The sequence below is a fragment of the Magnolia sinica genome, chromosome 7 (assembly GCF_029962835.1).
Source record: "Magnolia sinica isolate HGM2019 chromosome 7, MsV1, whole genome shotgun sequence".
Classification (NCBI taxonomy): domain Eukaryota; kingdom Viridiplantae; phylum Streptophyta; class Magnoliopsida; order Magnoliales; family Magnoliaceae; genus Magnolia; species Magnolia sinica.
Window position 1 is genome coordinate 14,773,596 of NC_080579.1, and position 21,289 is coordinate 14,794,884.

The 21,289-nt window shown below is 39.4% G+C and overlaps 1 protein-coding gene across 3 annotated transcripts; it reads left to right on the forward strand.

Annotated features, from left to right (window-relative positions):
* The first annotated feature begins 5,303 nt into the window (after positions 1-5,303).
* Positions 5,304-8,192, forward strand: LOC131251117 (uncharacterized). Of its 3 annotated transcripts, XM_058251635.1 has the most exons (5): positions 5,304-5,454; positions 5,655-5,714; positions 6,001-6,108; positions 7,709-7,757; positions 7,847-8,192. In XM_058251635.1, exons 3-5 carry the CDS (start codon positions 6,031-6,033, stop codon positions 8,110-8,112), a joined length of 393 nt encoding a protein of 130 aa, XP_058107618.1. In that variant the 5' UTR covers positions 5,304-5,454; positions 5,655-5,714; positions 6,001-6,030; the 3' UTR covers positions 8,113-8,192. The 3 variants fall into 3 exon arrangements, with proteins under 3 accessions (XP_058107618.1, XP_058107617.1, XP_058107616.1); XM_058251634.1 differs by lacking the exon at positions 5,655-5,714 and having other exon boundaries at positions 5,309-5,454; XM_058251633.1 differs by lacking the exons at positions 5,304-5,454; positions 5,655-5,714 and having other exon boundaries at positions 5,735-6,108.
* The last annotated feature ends 13,097 nt before the right edge of the window (positions 8,193-21,289 follow it).

Genomic DNA, 21,289 nt, shown 5'->3' on the forward strand with positions numbered 1-21,289 from the left:
GGTGTACGCGGAGGGTCTACAAGGCAATTTTTAGGTGTTACTCGTACTCCTCACAGGTCCTCGAATAGGTCAAAATGTCGTCGATGAAGACCATAACAAACTGATCGAGATATGGGCGAAAAACCTCGTTTATCAACTGCATGAAGACTGTGGGAGCATTGGTCAATTCGAAGGACATGACCTGAAACTCAAAATGACCATAACGAATCTTGAAAGCCATCTTCGGGATGTCCTCCTCTCATACCCGAATCTGATGATAATCGGAACACAGGTCAATCTTCGAAAAGAACTGTGCACCCTTCAGCTAATCAAATAAATCATCAATCCTCGAGAATGGATACTTGTTCTTAATCGTGTCTTTGTTGAGATACATCAAATTAGCCAAATCATATGGCCTATATTCATTAAGCGGGCCGCACCAATGGGCCTTATGTACATTGCAATGGGCTATAACCCGGGGGCTTCAGAACATATCAAATAGGCCTAAGCTTATGGGCCTTACACGTGTCAAATGGGCCTCGCCAATTGGGCTCCATATGTACATCAAATGGGTCTACTCACCTGGCCTTATATGAATCAAATGGGCCTCACCAATTGGGCCCCCACATCAAATGGGCCTCAACTCATTGGCCCCATCACATCAAATGAACCTCGACCCATGGGCCCCTAATACATTAACTGGGCCTCGACCCATGGGTTTCTAATACATTAAATGGGCCTCGACCCATGGGTCACAAGTACTGAGGTGGGCCACCCACCATCAATAAATTATATATAATATAATATATATACACACACACACACACACACACATATATATATAATATTATATTTAATATAACATTATATATATACATATAACATATATTATATATAATATAATATTATATATATATATAACATATGATATTATATATATAATATAACATTATATATACACATATAACATATATTATATGTAATATAATATTATATATATAAATATATACACACACACACCAGCACACACATGCACCCACACACACGCGCGCACACACACGCACACAGAGGGCTCCACCGTAAAACACATACATCGCTGTGGGCTCCATGTGGGGCCCACCATAACGTTTATATTTCATCCAACCCATTGATATTGACCCGCGGGCCCAAAAGAATTGGGAGAACAAATTTCGGCCGGATCCAAAACTTCTGTGGCCCAGAGCAGTAGTTTCAATGGTAGACGCTCAACCTCACTATTTCCCTTCGTGTGGGCCACCTAAGTTTCGGATTGAGCTGATATTTTGAGTGGGCCCTCTTAGGGGAGGGACCCACCTCATGAACGGGGTGGATGACTGCAACATCAAGCCACGGAACTAGCTGCCGTGGGAGGTGCTGTCCCTATGACACGCAGGTTTTTTTTTATCGTTTTTGATGGGTTTTGCGGTGGGGTCCATATCCAAGCCATCCACTTCATCCAATGGCCTTCCATGGCCCTGACAAGTTAAACGAGCCCAATATTGGACCTGTTTCGATGTCGACATATAATAATTTCAGGGAAGGCTTCGATGGTAAAAACCATCATTTGCTACGGTATGGGAAAGTCGATGGACATCCCACTTTCGGTGTCAACCGGCTAAAAAGAGCTTCGGGAAGCGGAGTGGATGGTGTGGATTTAATACGCATCAAGGTGGAGCCTACACAAGTGGGCCATCCCCTGCAAATATATATATATATATATATTTTTTTTTACATTCACCATGGAACGTCCAACGTCCCCTGGACGCTGGACTCTGCAACTATTATAGAGGTGGGCCTTGCTTAGGTGGGCCACCTCATGGACGTATACTACACACAAGGTGGGCCCACTCAACCTAGGTGAATTGGACCTACATCCTACCATTCAAGTCGGGACACATAACCTCAAAAAAATAAAAAATAAAAATAAAAATAAAACAACCTAAAAATAAAAAGGAGAGAGATAGCAGAGTGAGACCGTGTGATGGAGGGACCCCGGCACTATGGGCCCTCCCTCCCATGCATTCATATCAAGTGGGTCCCATTTTATGTGGCCCATTAAAAATTAAATCCAACGGTGGAGATCCCTTCTCCACCAAATTAAACGGAACCGCATGATGGGGTCCATGGAGAATGGCCCCCATGATGGATAAGAATCAGTGGGCCATCGGCCACACCTTAGGGTCCAAAGCCAAAGCATTGATCGGTTGGCCTCACTTGATCCATAAAATATCAAAAACTATCCTATCCAAATACCCACCACTGGATCTTCTTGCTCCCTTGGCTTCCTTAGCTCATTGGCTGATGGAGGAAGATGGGAAATGGATGGTTGAGATGAGAATAACCGGGGTAGGTCATCATCCATCGTATGAATTCTTCTCACATCGGGGATCATGGTGCTCTCTCTTGGATTTGGATTTTTCTTTTGAAAAAAAAATAAGAGAGATAGTTGTAAAGGGAGGGAGAGAGAGAGAAAGAGATGGGTGATGGAGTGATGGGGGATGGTTTGGGTTGAAAATTGTGAAAAGGTGTATGGTTGTTGTTGAAATTTGGAAAAGAGGAGTGGTGAGGTGGAAAGAATGGTGGACTTTTGTAAAAGGTGGTGATGGGTTGTTGTACTTGAGGTATGGGATTCTTTAAAGGTTGATCGATGGGACTATCGAAATCCGTCACGCGCGGTGTTTCTTCGGAATAAGTCGGATCGGCATCTTCTAGCACAGGTAGAGTTCGGTGCGCAATCACGGCGTTCGAGCAGCGGTCGCTATGTAAGGACTGGCTTAGGATCAAATGCGAATACGGTGCGAAGGTTGCCGAAATTTGACCGGAAGGACCGCGGAAGCTAACGGAACAGTACGGATTAGGACACGGGTCTTACAGTGGTAGGGTGGGAGTCGCAGGTGGTGGAGCGAGAGTCTCAGGTGGTGGAGCGGGAGTCAATCGAGTCACTCTCCTGGGCGGCATGTCCTACAGGAAAGAGCAAAGACGCCTATCAACATTGAAAACTCTCGAAGGCACGCACGTTAAGGGATTGTAACAGCAGATCACTAAGCTATCCAAACTCGGGACTTAATCATTCTAACTAATATCAGATATGTAATGTTGTTCTCAGTTATTCCCAAGTTATGCTCCGATACCAACTTCTGTCACACCCCAAACTCGAAAACCGGACTCACAAAATTCTCGATCGTCGAATCCAGCGCCGACAACCTCTGTAAAACCCCATTCTCCGCTCTCAGCCCCCATCCACTAAGTTCTGATCCTGATATGCTACAAGGAGGATTTTTCAACATCGGTTTGATTCGTAATATGCATAACCAAAGGCATAACCCACAAACAACAACCAAAAACTCCATCACATTTTCACTATAATAAAAAAAACTTATAAGTACAGTGCGCATAGAGGGAAATACAATAATGATAAACAAAAGCTCTAAAATAATCTGCTATGCGCTCCTGCCTCAGCGCTTCAGCGATCCAACGTCACCTGCACGCAATGATCATGCATAAGCTTACGGAAAGCTTAGAGGGTGGTGAAAGTGTGTGCGCAATGTAGTAATACAATTATACAATATCAGAGTAATACAGAATATGTTGATGAATACATGAATACTATTAGCTGTACCAAGGCCATGCGATGCAAGGCATGAATGATGTCGGCCATAATAAGGCCATGCGATGCGAGATGCAACTCAAGCATACCAATCCTCATCTAAGTCCACATACCAATATGGCTCAACTCTTGAATATCATCGGTGTCTAGTGCACTTCAAACCAGATTGCCGCCCCATGGCACGCAACAAGGTGAGTGAAAGAGACCTCACTATCTGCCTACCAATATCGGGCTCGGCTCGTAGATAGCGGACCCATTCTTTGAGCTGGTCAAACTCAGCCTAGATTTGCCCCCTCCTCTCTAACGGGTAAGGCCGCACCCCCTTCCAACCGACCATGACATAGTGGAAAGTGTGGCCTCTTGGTATTCGACACTCGACGCTCATGCATCCACTCGATCTAAACGTTGGAGCAACCTTCTGGTACCATAAGGGTTTACGGACTTTCACCTAGGGACATCTATAGCACCTCATGTAGAACAAAATTTTCGGTATCAAATCCTACCAACTACGATATACTTGTGGAGGCTAGCTACGACCCTGATGTTATTTGAACATTCATTTCATCAGATTGATCATCAAACCACGAATCTGGTCCAAATTGGCAATCTAGACGATTTGAATGGTTGGATTCTTCAGATCTAGATCAATATGCTCATGTAGCCATTTGGTTACCTCATCTATCCTATGTGATAATGAGAATTGTGAGGATGGAAAATTTTCCACCTGGAATGGTTCAAAAGATAAATGAGGTTGGAAACAAAGATATGCTGGAGGTGTCTTAGAGGGTACTTTTGGTAATTAGGCATGAACTTTCTAATGGTAGAATGCTGTCCACTGCCTCTCTCCTGCCAGAAAATAAAAAGGGCCAAAGAAACTTGGTTGTAATCTGCCAAAGGATGACCATTTATTAGCAGACACAATGACATCATGCATGGTAATATTGGTACCTCAATCCAAACCGTCCAAATCATTGGCCATAGTATAAGACATATATCCCAGAAATCACAGGTGATCTAGAGGGTCGGTTTGGTTTGGACGTTCTAACACTTCTACTACCAGCTGGTTACATGTACAGCTATAGAAATTAAAATCGTTAGCATCTGTTTTACGGTAACATGTGTGATTAGGAGTACTGTGTGCCTGCCTATGGCTGTAATCCTGACAGTATTTGTTAAATTGGCTATCAAAGAAAAGGAATTAGTTCTTCTGGTAAAAGGAAAAATAGAGTATTAAAAAAGGATCAAAACTCAAGAGTCGTGGAGAAGTGAAATTTTTGGATTTAAGACTGAATGAGCTTGTATCAGTTTGCTTTTTCTTGTGAGGCTGGGTCGATATGATTCCGAGCAACCTCTGCATTATGTTTTGTTTCATGTCTTTCAACTTATCAATGGAAAGTAGGAACTTATCATTGGGAAGTACGAAAAAAGAAGTCTCCTTATCATACTAAAGAAAAAATAAAAATAAAAATCTTTATCTCATTCTTTGTCAGCCTTTGAAATAATCAGGCTTTGAAATAATCCTTCAAGAAGGGGTTCATCTTCTGATTGCTTGTTTATATTCTGGAACTTATTTTCTTTTTCTTTCGGTAGGTTGTTCTTTTAGCAATTACTGTTATTCATGGGGTATATATTTCTTCAGGTTGCTTAGATTTCTTCATCTTTGGTTTGTCGATACAACCATAAGAAGCTTTCAATTCAAGCATATGTTTGGATTAGCATGACTAATGATTTGATACATTTGGATGGAAACATGAAGATGAAAAACGAAGCAAGTTGCTAGATTGGGAGAAGCACTTCAACATCATCTTAGGGATCGATGGAGGCCTTCTGTATCTTCAACAAGATTTGAGGTTGATACTTGAGCCATTGCAATATAATTTCTACAAATAGCTTTAGATCAAGATCTAAATTAATGATAGTTTTTGTTTTATTTGTTGTATTTGATTTTTTATCGTATTTGATTTTTCGAAGTTTATTGATTTGATTTTATCTTTCCTCTCAATTCTTGTCATTGATTTTTTTTAGAGGCCAAATCCAAATCTTATTTCAGGTAATTCATTGAGAACTTGGAGGTTTGTCGGCTGGTTTCGAAGCTTCGGATTCAACTATAGTAATCATTTCAGGCAGTTTAATCCAAACTGAAAATTTTGTTCTCTTTGAATTGGATCGGTTTGGATTCGATTGAAAATTTCTTTTTGGCTTCATGTCGGATTGTTTGCATGATGCGAATTGCTTGCAATTTTATATTTTATATTTAGTATGTTGGTTGATTTAAAAAATCAAGCTAGTTTACATTTCAAGCAGGTTACACCGGCAGGAAAAATGGATAGCTAAAAATGAAAATTTCTTTTTGGCTTCATGTCAGATTCTTATTCATTGTTTCTTCCCTTCTGCAGGCTTGGACTGTGGCTGGAAGCAGCGAAGGGATGGCAAATCATTTTTACGAACTTGTACCTGACATGGCACTTGATTTTCCATTCGAACTGGATAAGTTCCAAAAGGAGGTGCTGATCTTTTCTTATACGTTACTATATTTTGGTAGTAATACAAGCAAAGTCGTTTCACACAATAGTATCGGAATTCTTTTGGGCTACCCCATATCATGAATCTTTATTGGGGGCCCTTCGAGTCCCTACACGAAGTTTGATGATCTCGTTATCTCATGGCTACTCTGTACCCCACTCTGAATGGTCACCAGACAAGGGCGATGGTTTGCAGTGAAAAGCTTTCAATTATAGCTATTTACAGTTAGCATAATTGGATTGTTATATGTCAGTATAAGTTGAGAACTGCTTTGAATTTGTATATTGTAATGACATCAGGCCGACTGGATAGCATATTATGTGCAGAATTTTCCCATTCCTCGTTTAGGATGAAATGAAAGTGTGATACTGAATCAACTATGGATTTTATTAATCAAATATTTTGAATGATGTCCTTCAAATCAGCTGCAATTTGAACTTGCTTCGGGGTTGGGAGGATCTTGAAAATTAAAAGGATTTACGCTTTGTGATTTTACAACATAAATAGGACTTTAGTGTCGTAACCAATAATGATTATTATCTGTTAGAACTTCCCGTCCTGAGTCAATCTTGAATGGTTTTAAAGGTTCAATCAGTTGTCTTATGGCTCCTTGGTAGAGTTGCAATATGTTTCTTTAAATTTCTGGATACTCGATGCACATATGAGATATTTGATTATATTTACTGGAGACGGAGATCATGTGAATGTATGGGCTGTAGCTATAGGAGTAGAAATGTTAAATAATATATTCATTTCATAGTTAGGTGATTTTTACTTCTCCTCACAACCTTGTCCCAGCTACTGGGGGTTGTGTACACAGTCCTGTTTTCCCAATCAATTCCAATCTAAGGCCTTGCTTTAGGTATTTTACAGTCAGACAATTTATTTATTTATTTTTACTTTTGTGCTTCTGCTTTTTTATTTTGACAGGAACCCCAGGAAGGTGGACTTCTGTTGCCCCTTTTACCATTTTTTATTTTTGTTACCCTGAATATGATATGAAGTGTTTTGGAACTTTTGGATAAAAAGTGGTAAATTTGTACCGCAATTCTCAATTTCAATTTGAAAACTCTAATAACTTTTATTTGTAGTATAAAATGTTGAATTATTCGTTGTGAGATATCTACCTGGGATTTTCTTCTATTCGAATCTCTCTCTCTCTCTCTCTCTCTCTCTCTCTCTCTCTCTCTCTCTCTCTCTCTCTCTCTCTCTCTCTCTCTCTCTCTCTCTCTGCCATTTGTTTCATGTGTAGCATAAGTCACATATGTTTTCTTGATTTTTTTTTTTTTTGTTTTTGGGTCTTCTGTCATGAATCCAGGCTATTTATTATCTTTGAAAAAGGTGAATCTGTTTTCATGGCCACTCATACATTTCAAGTAGGTTACACCAGCACGAAAAATGGATAGCTAAAAATGAATAAGAATCTGACATGTTTTATTTTACACATTGTATATAGGTTTTTCTGCAGGCGTTTGTTTTTAAAGTAATATATTTATCATATATCGGTTTGGTATTCACTTAAATGGATAAAATTTTGTCTTTAACAATTTTGTTATTATATGCTTTCTTATTGCAAAACAGGTTGCTGCAACTCCCATGGCAATTTCACCAGTGAAATCTGCGAAGAAGGGTTTGTACTTTTTGTGCCCGTTTTATTTATTTTTCTGTTGATTTTTATTTTTGAGAATTAGTTAGAGCATTAAGTTTGGCAATTTAGAGGAAAGAGGCATCCAGAGGAGTTTATTAAGAAACAATCTGCTACCAAAAAGCTTAAGAGAGAAGTAGAGGAAGTAGTCGAGAAGCAGAAGAGTGGCAAGAAGTTAAAAGCTTCTTTTGAGGTGGCACCAAAGAAGAAGCCTGAAACCAGCAGTTTCGAGGATGTATCTTCGTCTGAGGCGGAAAAAGAGGTTTGCTCGATTGAAGCAGATCGTGTTTTCCTTTATGCCAATGTAGATGTTCTATGCCCTACAAATTCAATAAGTTAGCAACAGCTTGCGATTTGGTATTTTGTGGCATGAAACAAACATTGTATTTGATTGAATGAATGAATGATTGACTATGCACATATTTATGAATGGGTTAAAAAAAATGATTTAGCCTCAATTGTTTAGAACTGAGGTTAAAAATTGAATGTGAATACAACGAAATATATTATAATAGGTGTATAACAGGAATTTTTGCCTGATTTTTTTTTGGCGGGGGGGAAGAGAGACTTTTACCTACAAAACATTTCATAGGGAAAAAGTTTCAATGATATCTATACCTACGAACTTTTTCGTAGGTAAACGTTTCATTCACATTTTTTAACCTACGAATCATTTTGTAGGATAAAGTTTCGTCAACATTTGTACCTACGAACAATTTTGTAGGTAAAAGTCTTAACACAGTTTTCACCTGTAAAAAATTTCGTAAAGGTCTTAACACAGTTTTCACCTGCAAAAAATTTCGTAGGTAAAAACTTTTTAGCTACGAAAACTTTCGTAGGTAAAAGTCTTAACACACTTTTTACTTACAAAAAATTTGATATCATAGGTAAAAGTCTTAACAAAGTTTTTAGCTATGAATAATTTCGTAGGTAAAAGTCTTACCATTGCCGGCGATGGCATTTTCCGGTAAAAGCCTTTACCCACGGTCTTTTACTGACGAATTTACCAATGAATTTATTCGTAGGTAAAACTTTTTGCGTACGAAATCATATCATTTACCTACGAATTTGTTCGTAAGTAAAAGTGGAATTTCCTATAGTGAACGTCATGTTCAATTGCTATCCAACTTGCACACAGACCTATACCAAGGGAAAACACAACTATGAATTTGATCAAAACTTTTCACGGCTTCGAAGAAATTTTTAATGGTGGGCATTCAATTACCACTATTTCCTATGGTGTGGTCCACATGAGATTTGGATTTACATTATTTTCAAGCGCATAATATAAAATGAGCTGGCAAAATAGATGGACGACATGGATAAAACAAATAAATCTTGATGAGCTCAAAAATATTTTCCAGCGCCAACCTGAACAGATGCTTATAGAGGGGCCACTAACAAATACGAGTAGTGGATTAGCTGTGGGGCCCCGCCTCTCATAAGATGGTGAGGCTTTTACCGTGGGGCTCACCTTGATGTATGTATTCTATATCCATACCATCCAATTGTTTTTTTTTTTTAAATCATTTAAGGGTATGTTCCCAAAAATAAAATAAATCCAAATCACAAGTGGACCATACCATAGGGTGGTGACTGATCATTAAAATTTTCTTGTAGGCCATGAAAGTTCATACAAGAAGTTTTGGATCATGGAGCTATTTGTTCTTTATCTTCATCTAAGATCATTTGGATAGAAAATAAACATTATGTAGACATTAAAGTAGCCTCCAGGAATATACAATTTCCTGCAGGCTGATCAAGGCAATTGTCGGTCGTTTGGTTAGACATTGTACTCTTGGATGAGCCCTATAATATCATTTCCGCCAAGTGGTCGTTACTGGCCTAACAAATTTTTTCCTAGTTAAGATATCTTGGCAGGGCTACTCAGGATTTGGTTCCTATGCCGCATGTGGTATGACTATTGGGACAGGTCCGGCCGGGCATTGCCCCCAGGCACTTCTATCCTTTGATGATCGTCTTGGACAAAAAAAGAGGTTGGAGGTTCCCCATAGAGTACCTCTGTCATGTCCTGTCCTTGGTAAAAGGGAAGCGTGGCTAGATGTTGCCCTCGAGCACCTCAGTCCTTTGATAGTCGCTATGGTACGAAGGTATTGTTAGTGCCTCGATTTTTTCAATGATATGAGATATGCTGTCTTGAGTCGGTTGAGCCTCTATAAGAAGACATTGAAGACCGAAAACTCAAAGACTTAAGCATCAATGTAACACCCCAAAAATTGATGGTCGAGCAAAGGCTCAACTCCCGAGATCCGTCACATCACTTATGTAACATAGATAATGATGTTTAAATGTTGTCCGTATTAGTGCATTAAACATGAATGGGATTACACTAAATCAGCATATCATACTCCAGAGAGAGAATATTAGGCAAGCGAAAGATTGTGATAGATATATAAAGTATATATGTGTTTCACAACCTCCAGAGTATGAGTGTGTTACTGGGCTGAATAAATACATATTTTGTTCCAAAATATACAAAATGAAAAAATATGAAAGTCCAATTAAACATATAATCCCTGTAATCTCGTCGATCAGTACATGGTCTACATAGACTCTCCTGATATCTAAACATAGGAGAATTCTTCCTCCTCGTCTAGGAAATCCCAATCAGCAACATAGACATCTTCGCCACTTGCATCTACAATAGAGTCTGGTTGGTGTTTTGAAACACCGTCACAGAGTGGGAATGAGTGATCAACTCAGTGGAGCTATAAAGCAAAGGTTAACATGTTATCAATTTAGTCAAGCAATAATGATGAAGCAGTATAACAATCATATCATAAGTACTCTTGTTAATACAGGAATGATATGCGTAATGATGCATGCCCTCTCCTGCACTCCCTCAGCGACACCATCTCACGGTCACGCATGGCAACTCCCACTGTGCACTTCCTCGCCAAAGCACATGCAGTGCGATGCATGATAGTGTTAGCCAAGTACTTAGTTAGATTTATTCATACAGCAGATTCGGAAAGCTAAGGTACCTCCCTTTATATCATTTATCCAAATGATGATCCATCTAAGGTCGTCATTCCTAGTTAATCGCATACGATAGGCAAGTTGTAGGGCATTACCCCTAATGAAAGCAGCGGATAGGTAAGTTCAATTGATTATACTCGAGGTCACTCCAACAACGCCCTACCAACTGAAGCGCTATTTTTGAAGAGGTCCGGATCAGACGGTACACCCCCAACCCACACTGGGACCGCAGCCAGGCTACGCTAGTGTAGGCCGACAGCTCGAATACAGTGTCCCATGCCACCGTATTCGGATCACGAGTTTGGGTTGCTTACTGGTCACTACGGGGAGGCTCGTCACCCCAGCGTAAGCCCACAGCTTGACCATGGTGTCCCATACCACCATGTCTGGCTCATGAGTCTTAACGGATCATGGTAACATGGTTGAACGGGCTTTACATTAGTAAGTGGTACCTTAGATTCAAGCAGTAGTGTTCGTACATGGTAAGCACACAATAGGCCAATCGGGTTAGTTAACAAGTTCGATTGGTATAAGCGCACGCTAAATTAACCGACATGGAGTGCATACGCACTCCTTGTGGCCTAACCACTGCCGATAATCATCGTACGACTCGGATTCATCGAACATATCCCTTGTGGCGAAACTAGTTCGGCCACTTGATCGGAAACTGTTACCGATTGCTTGGACTATGTATTAGTCTCAATCATACTCAAATACAATAGGCATTCACATGTGATAGTCAAAATAGCATTTAACAACTAATTCAAATACAATTCTCATACAGGCATTTTAACAACCATATTGCACATGTTATCATATATAGGTATTTCATCCATAAATCACGTAATAGCAAGATAGGTTACATGAAGGAAATTGTAACTATAAATAAGGTAATTGAAAATCCTATCTCAGCACCCTCATTAGATACATTTCAACAAGCAATTTCTCATTCAAACATTTTATCAAGCACTTAGACTACACATTTCAACATACATGTAATAAATTAGTTATAACATATATTATGGCAAATCCTTTCACAAAGGAGTTATCATACGTACAACAAACATGAATTCTAGATTAATAGTCGTGGGAAGCATAAATTATAATTTTTTATTCATTCAAACATTTCAACAAACACATGGAATGCATTTTAGTATACAACCTAGTTTACACATACGTGATATATCGAAAATGTCGTAACTAAGATCATATGACAGTAATGAAGTTAGACATAAATCATTGTTGACATTGAAAACCTTGAAAACCATAACCTAAATATTTATAGTCCGCACCTTTCGTCAGTACGCTCATTACGAACTCGATTCGTACACCACGTCTTTGTCTACGGCACAACGGCTGCCTAAACATTGAAATAGGTTAACTATTTCATCATTTCCTCTATTTGGATTTCTAAAACGAGATTAGGGTTAGGATTTCTTACCCAAATTGAAGTAAGAATTAACGATGTAGCGATGGTGGAGTGGCGATTCGGCATGTGGAGTCGTCGGAAAGGATCCCAGCAACGATCTCCCTATCTCACTCTCTTCTCCTCACTCTTTCCTCCTCTTTTCTCTCTTCTCTATCCTAGGGTTAGAGAAAATTATATAGAATGAGAGAGGGGTGGGTTAAGGGCACTATATAGGCCCAGAACTGATGTCAATGGCTCCAGGGCCATGGTATACTTAGGTTATAGATAAAGGGTGGTTGTTTCAATCCAACGGAGCTCATTTAGTGGTCCATTGCTCGCATACGGTACGGAGAAAGTTTCCTGATAATGGATCTACACTAGGTTAAGATTTCAATCCGATCAGATTTGTAGATCAATCGTGGAGGACCTGTTTCAGTTCAACGGTCATCGTCACTCGATCAAGGCCACAAGTGTACCGATATGTACAGTGAAATTTTCCTGATCCAAGGGTATAGTTGGGTCAAAATCTGACGGTCTGAAACCTTAAATTTGGCCTGAAAGCAAACAACCCAATTCACTTAAGTTTAAGTTCATTTTCTAAAGATATTTGCGTTTCTCACACACTTCGCTCCAGGCTCAAGTTGTGCATTTCTGGATACTATTTGGATTCGATTCCTACAATACTTCTCAAGCCCAGTATGGCGGTCATAACCTTATAGTCCTATGGTAATCAGACTTTCGACGCGTGGTCCAGGTCCGATACGGAGTCACAATGTGCTCCCGCGAGCAACTGGGTTTTGAGATTGCTCCTAGGTTTTTAGGTAACGTTGAACTAGCGATTCTAATGGTTTTGGGTCTTACAGTTTGTATAGAAAGTGGTTCAAGTTAATTCTCTGATTTAAATCAGTTTAGTACTTAATTAAACTTCGCCTAAATTCTAAAGAATTCAATCCTTAGTGATTTCTGCCTGAGGTGGTACTCGGGTCTTTGTACGGATTTTTCTGAGACGTTACAATCAAGGCCAAAGACAACATGTAAATTATGAAGTGCTTTGGTAATCTTAGGCTTAGACCCCTTTAGGTCCAAAATAACATACCTTAGATGACTTGATCCATATATAAAAACCCTCAGTCATCAAGTTTGTGCCAATTAGTTCTTTTACAAAAGAAAGAAAACCAAATACACAATTTCGATTGATCATCGATCAATCAAACGAATCCTCAATCGAGAATCGAAGGCCCTTTGCTTGATCAATCGAAGGTGCACGAAAATGTCCAGAAAACTTCCCACCTGGTTTTGTAGAAACCTCGATCAATCGATTGATTGAGAGTGCACAAAAGTGTTCAGTAACTTTCTGCCATTTTATTGAATTAAGTTTGATCGAGGTTGCTCAATCGATCAAAGTTAGTTGTTATAGATCCATTGGAATCCTTTTTTTCTATAATTCTAGAACTAGATCTTTGCAAAGTTGACAATTTTTAGTGAATTAGAAGCCTATTGTGTCCTAATACTTCCCAACACTCATAGGCTATCACCTAAAGAGATTCATTCCCTCTTCATTGTAATTAATCACTATAATGAACATTTCAAGCTATATTTGATGAAGAACATGGTATCTTGCATTCTCTAGAGTTTAGACTCAACATCCATAAGTAAATCCTTATCTAAACATCCTTTAGAATACCCATCTAGGTAAATCCATAATTGAAAATAACTTTCTCATAGTTGTAGAAGATTCAACCTCTCCCATTACCTTAGTAGCCTTATTGGAACATCAAGTGTGAGGTAGCTTATTCAAAGAAATGAAAGAAGACGGGCTTCAAAGATCAGGAGTGCATAAGAGAAACAAATTAATTCAATAAGTGAATACGTATATCAAGTAAGGTGAATCAATGGAACTCAATCCAATAAGTAAGGTTGTCAATTTAGAGTCCACAAACTCTTTCTTTGTATAGGATTGAGTATAAAGTTTGTGACCCAAACTCATATAAGTCCTTATGTAGAATTATATTACCACAAAGCATGGGTGTGTACATGTGTAACTCATGTATATGTGTAAGTCTTTGTAAGAGCCTCCGATAGGAGTGTACGCTTGTAAAGGTTATGTGTGAACCTATTGAAAACTCCTGAAATAATGAAATCTGGTATACTTGAGTAGAGTGCATCCGCCAGGAGTGAAGTAGGTAAGTAACCGGACCATTATATATCCTTGTGTTTGCAATTGTGATTTAAGCATATTTCTATTAATAATTATGAGTTTAATTGGTTGAATTGTATGAATACTTGAACGGATTGTCTACTAGGCATTTGATTGTTAGCGCGCACACACACAAGATGTCTATCTCGCAGATACAGTAGTGGCTCAACTTGGTGCATCATTTGTAGTTTATGCAATTGGACCCACTTAGCTTGGTGTTCACAACCCTAAGTGTAGGGTCAAGATGTAGTAATAACTTAGTAAAACCAAGGTCGAATCCATAGGGACTAAACTGGTACATATTATGAAAATAACTAGAACTAGAAAAATATCTAAATTGAATTCTGAATAATTGAGAGTAATGGTAAATAATGTTGATTAAAACTTATGAATTTAAAGGTGGGAACTAGGGTACCAAGGATCCACTTGTAGCTATCAAGATGCTATCTTTCTTAATTCAAGGAACACAATTGGAATTAGAGTCCTATCCTATCCAATTGGAGGATAAAGCAATTTGAATCAAATCTGAACTTTGCATTGACCTAATTTTCAATGAAGGAGAATTATGATGATTGGAAGGGATTCCATCAACCTACCACACCCAGGAGATAATGGTGAACAAAAGGATTTACCAATCTCACAATCTCAAAACAAGAAAAGAAGATATCCAAAGCTACCACAGTATCTATTGTAATTTGAGTCACAAGAAATCATAGAAAACTAAAAATATTCCTTTAATATCAAACTAGAAATCAATGAGGTCCACTAAGAACAAGAATTAAAGCAAGATAATCATCCAAACACGCTACAAGCTTCACCGCTTAGCCCTAGCTAAGATATTTAGCCAACTACAGACATAATTGAAACCAAATCTCTTAAACAAAACATGAAAAATAAACTAGGGAAGAAAAAAACTCTTTAACGGTTGCTTCACCCTTGTATTATACTCCTTGAGATATTTTCAAACCCTAAAAGATGCTTTTGAACATCTTAGGGAGTCTTATTTATAGTTGTGGAACTCCAACTTTTATATCAAGCTAGAAAAATCTAAAAACCGCCTCAAATTTATGCACTCTGCACAATTTCTCAAAATAAACTCCCAAAACTTTCCTTTTTTAGACTCAGAGTTTCAGAACATGTTTTTTTAGGACAATTTCAAGAATATATTTTTTTTTCAGGATAATTTCAGGATTCACTTTCTTCACTTCAACTATTTGATTATTTCATTCCTCACTAGGTTTCCTTGGATCTTTGGCATGTGAATTCTTCATTAATGACTTAAAAATCTCTAAATTTTTATTTAATAATCTTTCGAGAATAAATCTTCCTTTTGGCATCAATTTCACCTAAAGCTTTCGAAATTACCTCACACATGAAAACATGTATAATTAGATCAATTAAGCACTATCATGTTTATAAAACTAAGGTATAAATAGGGAGAAATATGCAATATTTCACACTCAACACTTGAAAGCCTAAGTATTAATTATTTTTAATTGGCATAAAGTTTTAAGTAATCTTATTCACCATCCTCTGGGACAACCATAATTCTAAGCTCTACTAAGCTTCTATGCGCCATGATAAACAATCCATGCAATTTTTGGTGTAATGCTCTAAATTTTAGGGGTTAAGTACACATTCCATCCCCAAAATTCCATGTGCTACTTTTGTATTGTGGAAGCGTTGTTTAATTATATGATCAAACTGACAACAAAATTAATTATGAAGAACCAACCAAACAATGTATAAATTATGAAAGCAAAGTGGTAGTACAATAATCACACAAATATCCATACAGTCATCCAAACCAATAATAGAGTCCACTCAGTTGGGGACTCAATAAACATATCTAAAATATATCAAAATATCTGATTAACCTAAACAACTACTCTCACAATCATAACCAAGAAGAAAAGAAGTTGGACTAGGCCTGTGTAACATCCCAAACTTTTCAATACGGGGTGTTGACAAGCCATGAACAACTTATAAGGAATAACACAATTGTAAAACTACTCCACTTCTTGGGAACACGGGCCACTTAGAACCTTAGAATTAACCCATCCTTTAGGACGGACCGTATCATGAGCCAACAAGGCAAATCAACGGAAAGGATCCCTTAAACCATCAAGGTGGGCCCCACTTCATGTGACAATTGTACATAGCAGGAGTAGACCTACGATGTACCGAGCCAGGAAGATGGTCAAACCTAGTTTGACCCACAGAATCCAGGAACCGAAGAAGGAAATCCTTCTTCCCGAAGTTCCCACGGTGAAAGATTTAAATAGGGAGTTGCAAATGGCTTCTGTGGGCCACCATCTCAACTTGGTAGCTCGATCTGAACCGTCCATTCGAACGAACGAAGGGTTTGATTAAGACCCAAGTAAGCTTGGTAAGGGACATGCTGGAGATCACCCTCTACCTTGCTGGACGCCTGAACCATCATCGTACGATCCCATCCCAAACATAGATCTCGCCACGAAGCTGATGGAAGAGTGGATTCCTCAAGCACCAGAGAATGTGAACCCCACTGATAACGTGAAACCGGTAATACACAAGAAACGGATAGTCCGAGCGACTCGGACGCTCCGGCATGATGGACGAACCACCCATGGATCGAAATGTCAATCCAGACTGTCCAAACCCCTGTAAAGTAGATTTCGACCATTCCCAAGAAGTCAGATTAGTGGGACTGGACAGCCATCCACTCCAAACCCACATCAAACGCAAGCATTCTCCGCATTTTCGCCGCACAAGAACAGGGCTACGTAAAAGAAACCAGGCCTGCGAAAGACATCACAGGAAGGGTTTGGAAGTTGCACAACACCATATAAATAGGTGCTCTGTCCAACGTCTGGAGGAGATACTGCAAGAAGAAAGGAGAGAGAGAGAGAGAGAGAGAGAGAGAGAGAGAGAGATAGAAAGAAAGAAGTGGAGAAAGATTCGTAAGGCAGGGGAAGAACAGTTGACCCTACTGAAGTTTCGCTGATTCCAGCCGCCACCGACAGAAAGGAAGAAGGAGGTTCACGTCAGGTTCAAATCCAATCTCCCCTTCAAAACTTTTAGATTTTATTTTATTTCCTTGCAATGGTGATGGAGATTTTCCACAAAGACAACAAGCCCAGGTCGAGTATAACACAAGTCAAACCTCAACCAAGAATTCCACTCAATTTAATTAGGAATAATATTAGTATGAGTAGGAGTTTTGCCTAACACTGATGATGTTTTAAATAATGGAACTAGGATAAGGTGGTGCTGGGTTCAACAATATTGACAGACAAAACAGAATAACCATCACTATGAGTAGAGCGTTGACCCTCTCCAACCGTATAGATAGTGCAGGTGATGAACAGAGTGAAGACCCAGAGAATCACCCTTTTAAGGAAGATTATGTCGAATAAAAGAATATGATTTAGTTTTGTTTACACTTCCGCTGTTATTAGATTTTGTAATAAGCTCCCATTGTGAGAGCATTGACTATTTATTTAATTTATGGAAGAAGATAAACAAGTTAATTTTATTCTTGTGAATGGATGTCTTTACGTGTGTAGTTGGATATGATTTAGATGGGAGGAAACCTAGGGTAGTCTCCGTGATGCCCACTCCCTAAGTTGATAACACCTGATTCCCTCAAGCTCGAGTACAAACTCGGGCTGTGGAAATTCGGGATGTTACAGTTGGTATCAGAGCATAAGAATGAGATTAACTAGGCTTAAGGGCATGAACCATCATAAACGTACCGAGAATAGATTCATAGAAATAATAATAATAATAATAATAATTATTATTATTATTATTATTATAGGTATATGTATAACCGAATAGAAAACCCTAAATGCATACGACTAATAACCCTACACCCGTGGCAATAGAACTGGCTATAACCATAAATAAGTTTTTGTACAGAAATCATGGCCCCCAAGAAAAGGACCATGCACGCCAACTCCGTCCCACCAGAACATACCACTAGCAATGGGACCCCCCCGATACACAAGCTTGGATACCGTTTGCTGCTATCTTAGAGAGAATGGAGGCCTTTATGTAGAAGACTGAACAAGCAGTAGAAGACCTACAGCGACAGGCACACAATATGCCCTTAGGGAATACGATGCCATCTACAGCACCAACTCGGGATACACGGCCAGCTCCCCCTTGACCAAAACACCACGATGAGTCATGCATGCTAGAAAATTTCTTAAAGCTACGACCCCCATAATTCTCAAGCACCCCCGACTCGGTAGCAGCCAAACACTAGTTGAAACAGATTAATAAAATACTAAAAACCATGGGATGCCCTGAACACATGAAGGTCCACTTGGCCACTTTCAAATTGGAAGGGGAGGCCGCAATTTGGTGGGAAGCAACAGAAAGGACCACTTCTAACGGTTACGCATGGGCATGGGAGAAATTTTAGAAGAGGTTTTTCGAAAAGTATTTCCCGAAGTCATACCGGGATGAGAAGATGATGGAAATTTTAAAGCTCACTCAAGGCGACATGATCGTGGTGCACTACGAGGCCAAGTTCTCAAGATTATCATGATATGTGCTGAAATTAATTGAAGATGAGGACTTCAAGGTCAAACGGTTCAAGGATAGGTTGAGACCCTCGATACACTCCAAGATATGCTGCTTCGACCTAGTCACATACACTAATATAGTAGATAAGACTGCCTGAGCCAAAAACGACGACAACTGAAGGACCTGGGCTCGATTGCCGATATAGTAGATAAGACTGCCCGAGCCGAAAATGACGACGACTGAAGGGCCTGGGCTCGACTGCAATAACATGATTATGGAAAAAGGCTCAAGACCAATTTTGGTACATCTATGATACCAAATAAAAAGCCCAAAGCCACCCTGCAATCAAACACCACCCCAAAATAAAGGAAGCAAGGGGACAGTTCTCTAAGTTGCAATTACTGCAAAAGGGTGGGTCATGAAGTGAGATGAGGGATGAAGGTCGTCCCATTTCTACCTAAGTTCAGCAATCCAACTCGACTACGTCCTAGAAACCACAAGGTCGCCTATACGCCATGACGTCACACGAAGACTCAGATGCGAACCCCAACCTAATAGAAGGTACGTCTTTTATCAAAGGTATTCTAGTTATTCTTTTGATTGATTGTGGAGCCACCCTATCCTTAATCTCAAGTTTCCTAGTGAAACGAGCAAATCTAGGACTAAAATACATAAAAGAACCAATCATCCTAGCTTCACCCATAGGGAAGAAAGTAGAACTAAACAAGTATTGTGAGAGCTGCCCTATTACTATAGCAGACATTGAGATAACAGTTGATCTGGTAAAAATCAACATGAAGGGATTTGACATAATCCTGGGAATGGATTGGCTTAACAAGACAAATGCCATCATAGAAAGCCGAGCTCGACAAGTCACTTTTGCCTCACCTGGGCATTCCCCAGTTACAATACGAGGTAGGGGAAGAAGGGAACCCATAGAACAAATAATGTGATTGGAAGAAGTTTTGGGAGACTAGATCCCAATAGTTAAGGATTATCCTGAAGTGTTCAGAGAAATACCAAGATTACCACCCAGAAAGGAGGTGGAGTTTGGTATTGACCTAATACCTGGGACTGCTCCAATACTTTGCCCACCTTTCGTATTGCACTAGTTGAACTGGCCAAACTCAAGAAGCAGATAGAAGAACTCATAGATCAAGGGTTCATTCAGCCAACTGTATCCCCGTGGGACGCACTCGTGTTATTCGTCAAAAAGAAGGATGGATCCTTGCAATTGTGCATTGACTACCGCCGCCTGAATCAAGCAATGATAAAGAACAAGTATCCCCTTCCCCGCATCGATGACCTATTTGACCGACTTAAGGGAGTTAAATTCTTTTCAAAGATTGATCTGAGACCCGGGTACCACCAATTGAGAATAAAAGTAAAAGACATACAAGACCGTGTTCAGAATGAGGTATGGACATTATGAATTCCTAGTAATTCCCTTCGGTCTCACCAATGTGCCAGCTGTCTTTATAGACCTTATGAATCACATTTTCAAACCGTACGTGGACCAATTTGTTATAGTATTCATCGATGATATCCAAATATACTCACATAGTAAGGAAGAACACGAAGTCCATCTGAGAATGGTCCTAGACCTATCAAAGGAGAATCAACTGTTCACTAAATCCTCAAAATGTGAGTTTTAGAAGGAAGAAGTAAAGTTCTTAGGACGTGGTGAATCGACAAGGAATAGCAGTCGACCCAGCTAAGGTCGAAGTCGTACTTCAATGGGCCAGGCCCGATACCGTCACCGAGGTCAGGAGTTTCCTAATACTGGCAAGGTACTATCGGAGTTTTATCAAAGGATTCTCCAAGATAGCTCGACCACTAACCAACCTGACGAAGAAAAATGCATGGTTCCAATGGAATGAACAAGCCGAGGAAGCTTTCTAAGAACTTAAAAATAAGCTAACTTCTTTGTTCATACTCACACTGACCGAACAAGTGGAATTTACAATACACACATACACCTCATGTGAAGGATTGGGATGTGTGCTCATGCAGAATACTAAGGTGATCGTGTATGCATCTCGACATTTACGGGTTCACGAGCAGAATTATCTGACACACAACTTAGAACTAGCAATCGTGGTATTTGCCCTCGAGATGTGGAGACACTACCTATATGGAGAACAATTCAAACTCCATACAGACCACAGGAGCCTCAAGTACATATTTGGGCAGAAGAACCTTAACATGCGACAACGCTGATGGATGGAAACCCTCAAGGACTACAAATTTGAAATACGATATTACCCAGGAAAAGCAAACGTGGTGGCCAATGCACTCAGTCGCAAGAAACCACATGCTTTGGTTGCATTGCTTGCGATGGAAGAATGGGAGTTGATGGACTTCATAAAGGATTTCAATGTCCAGCCAGACATGAAA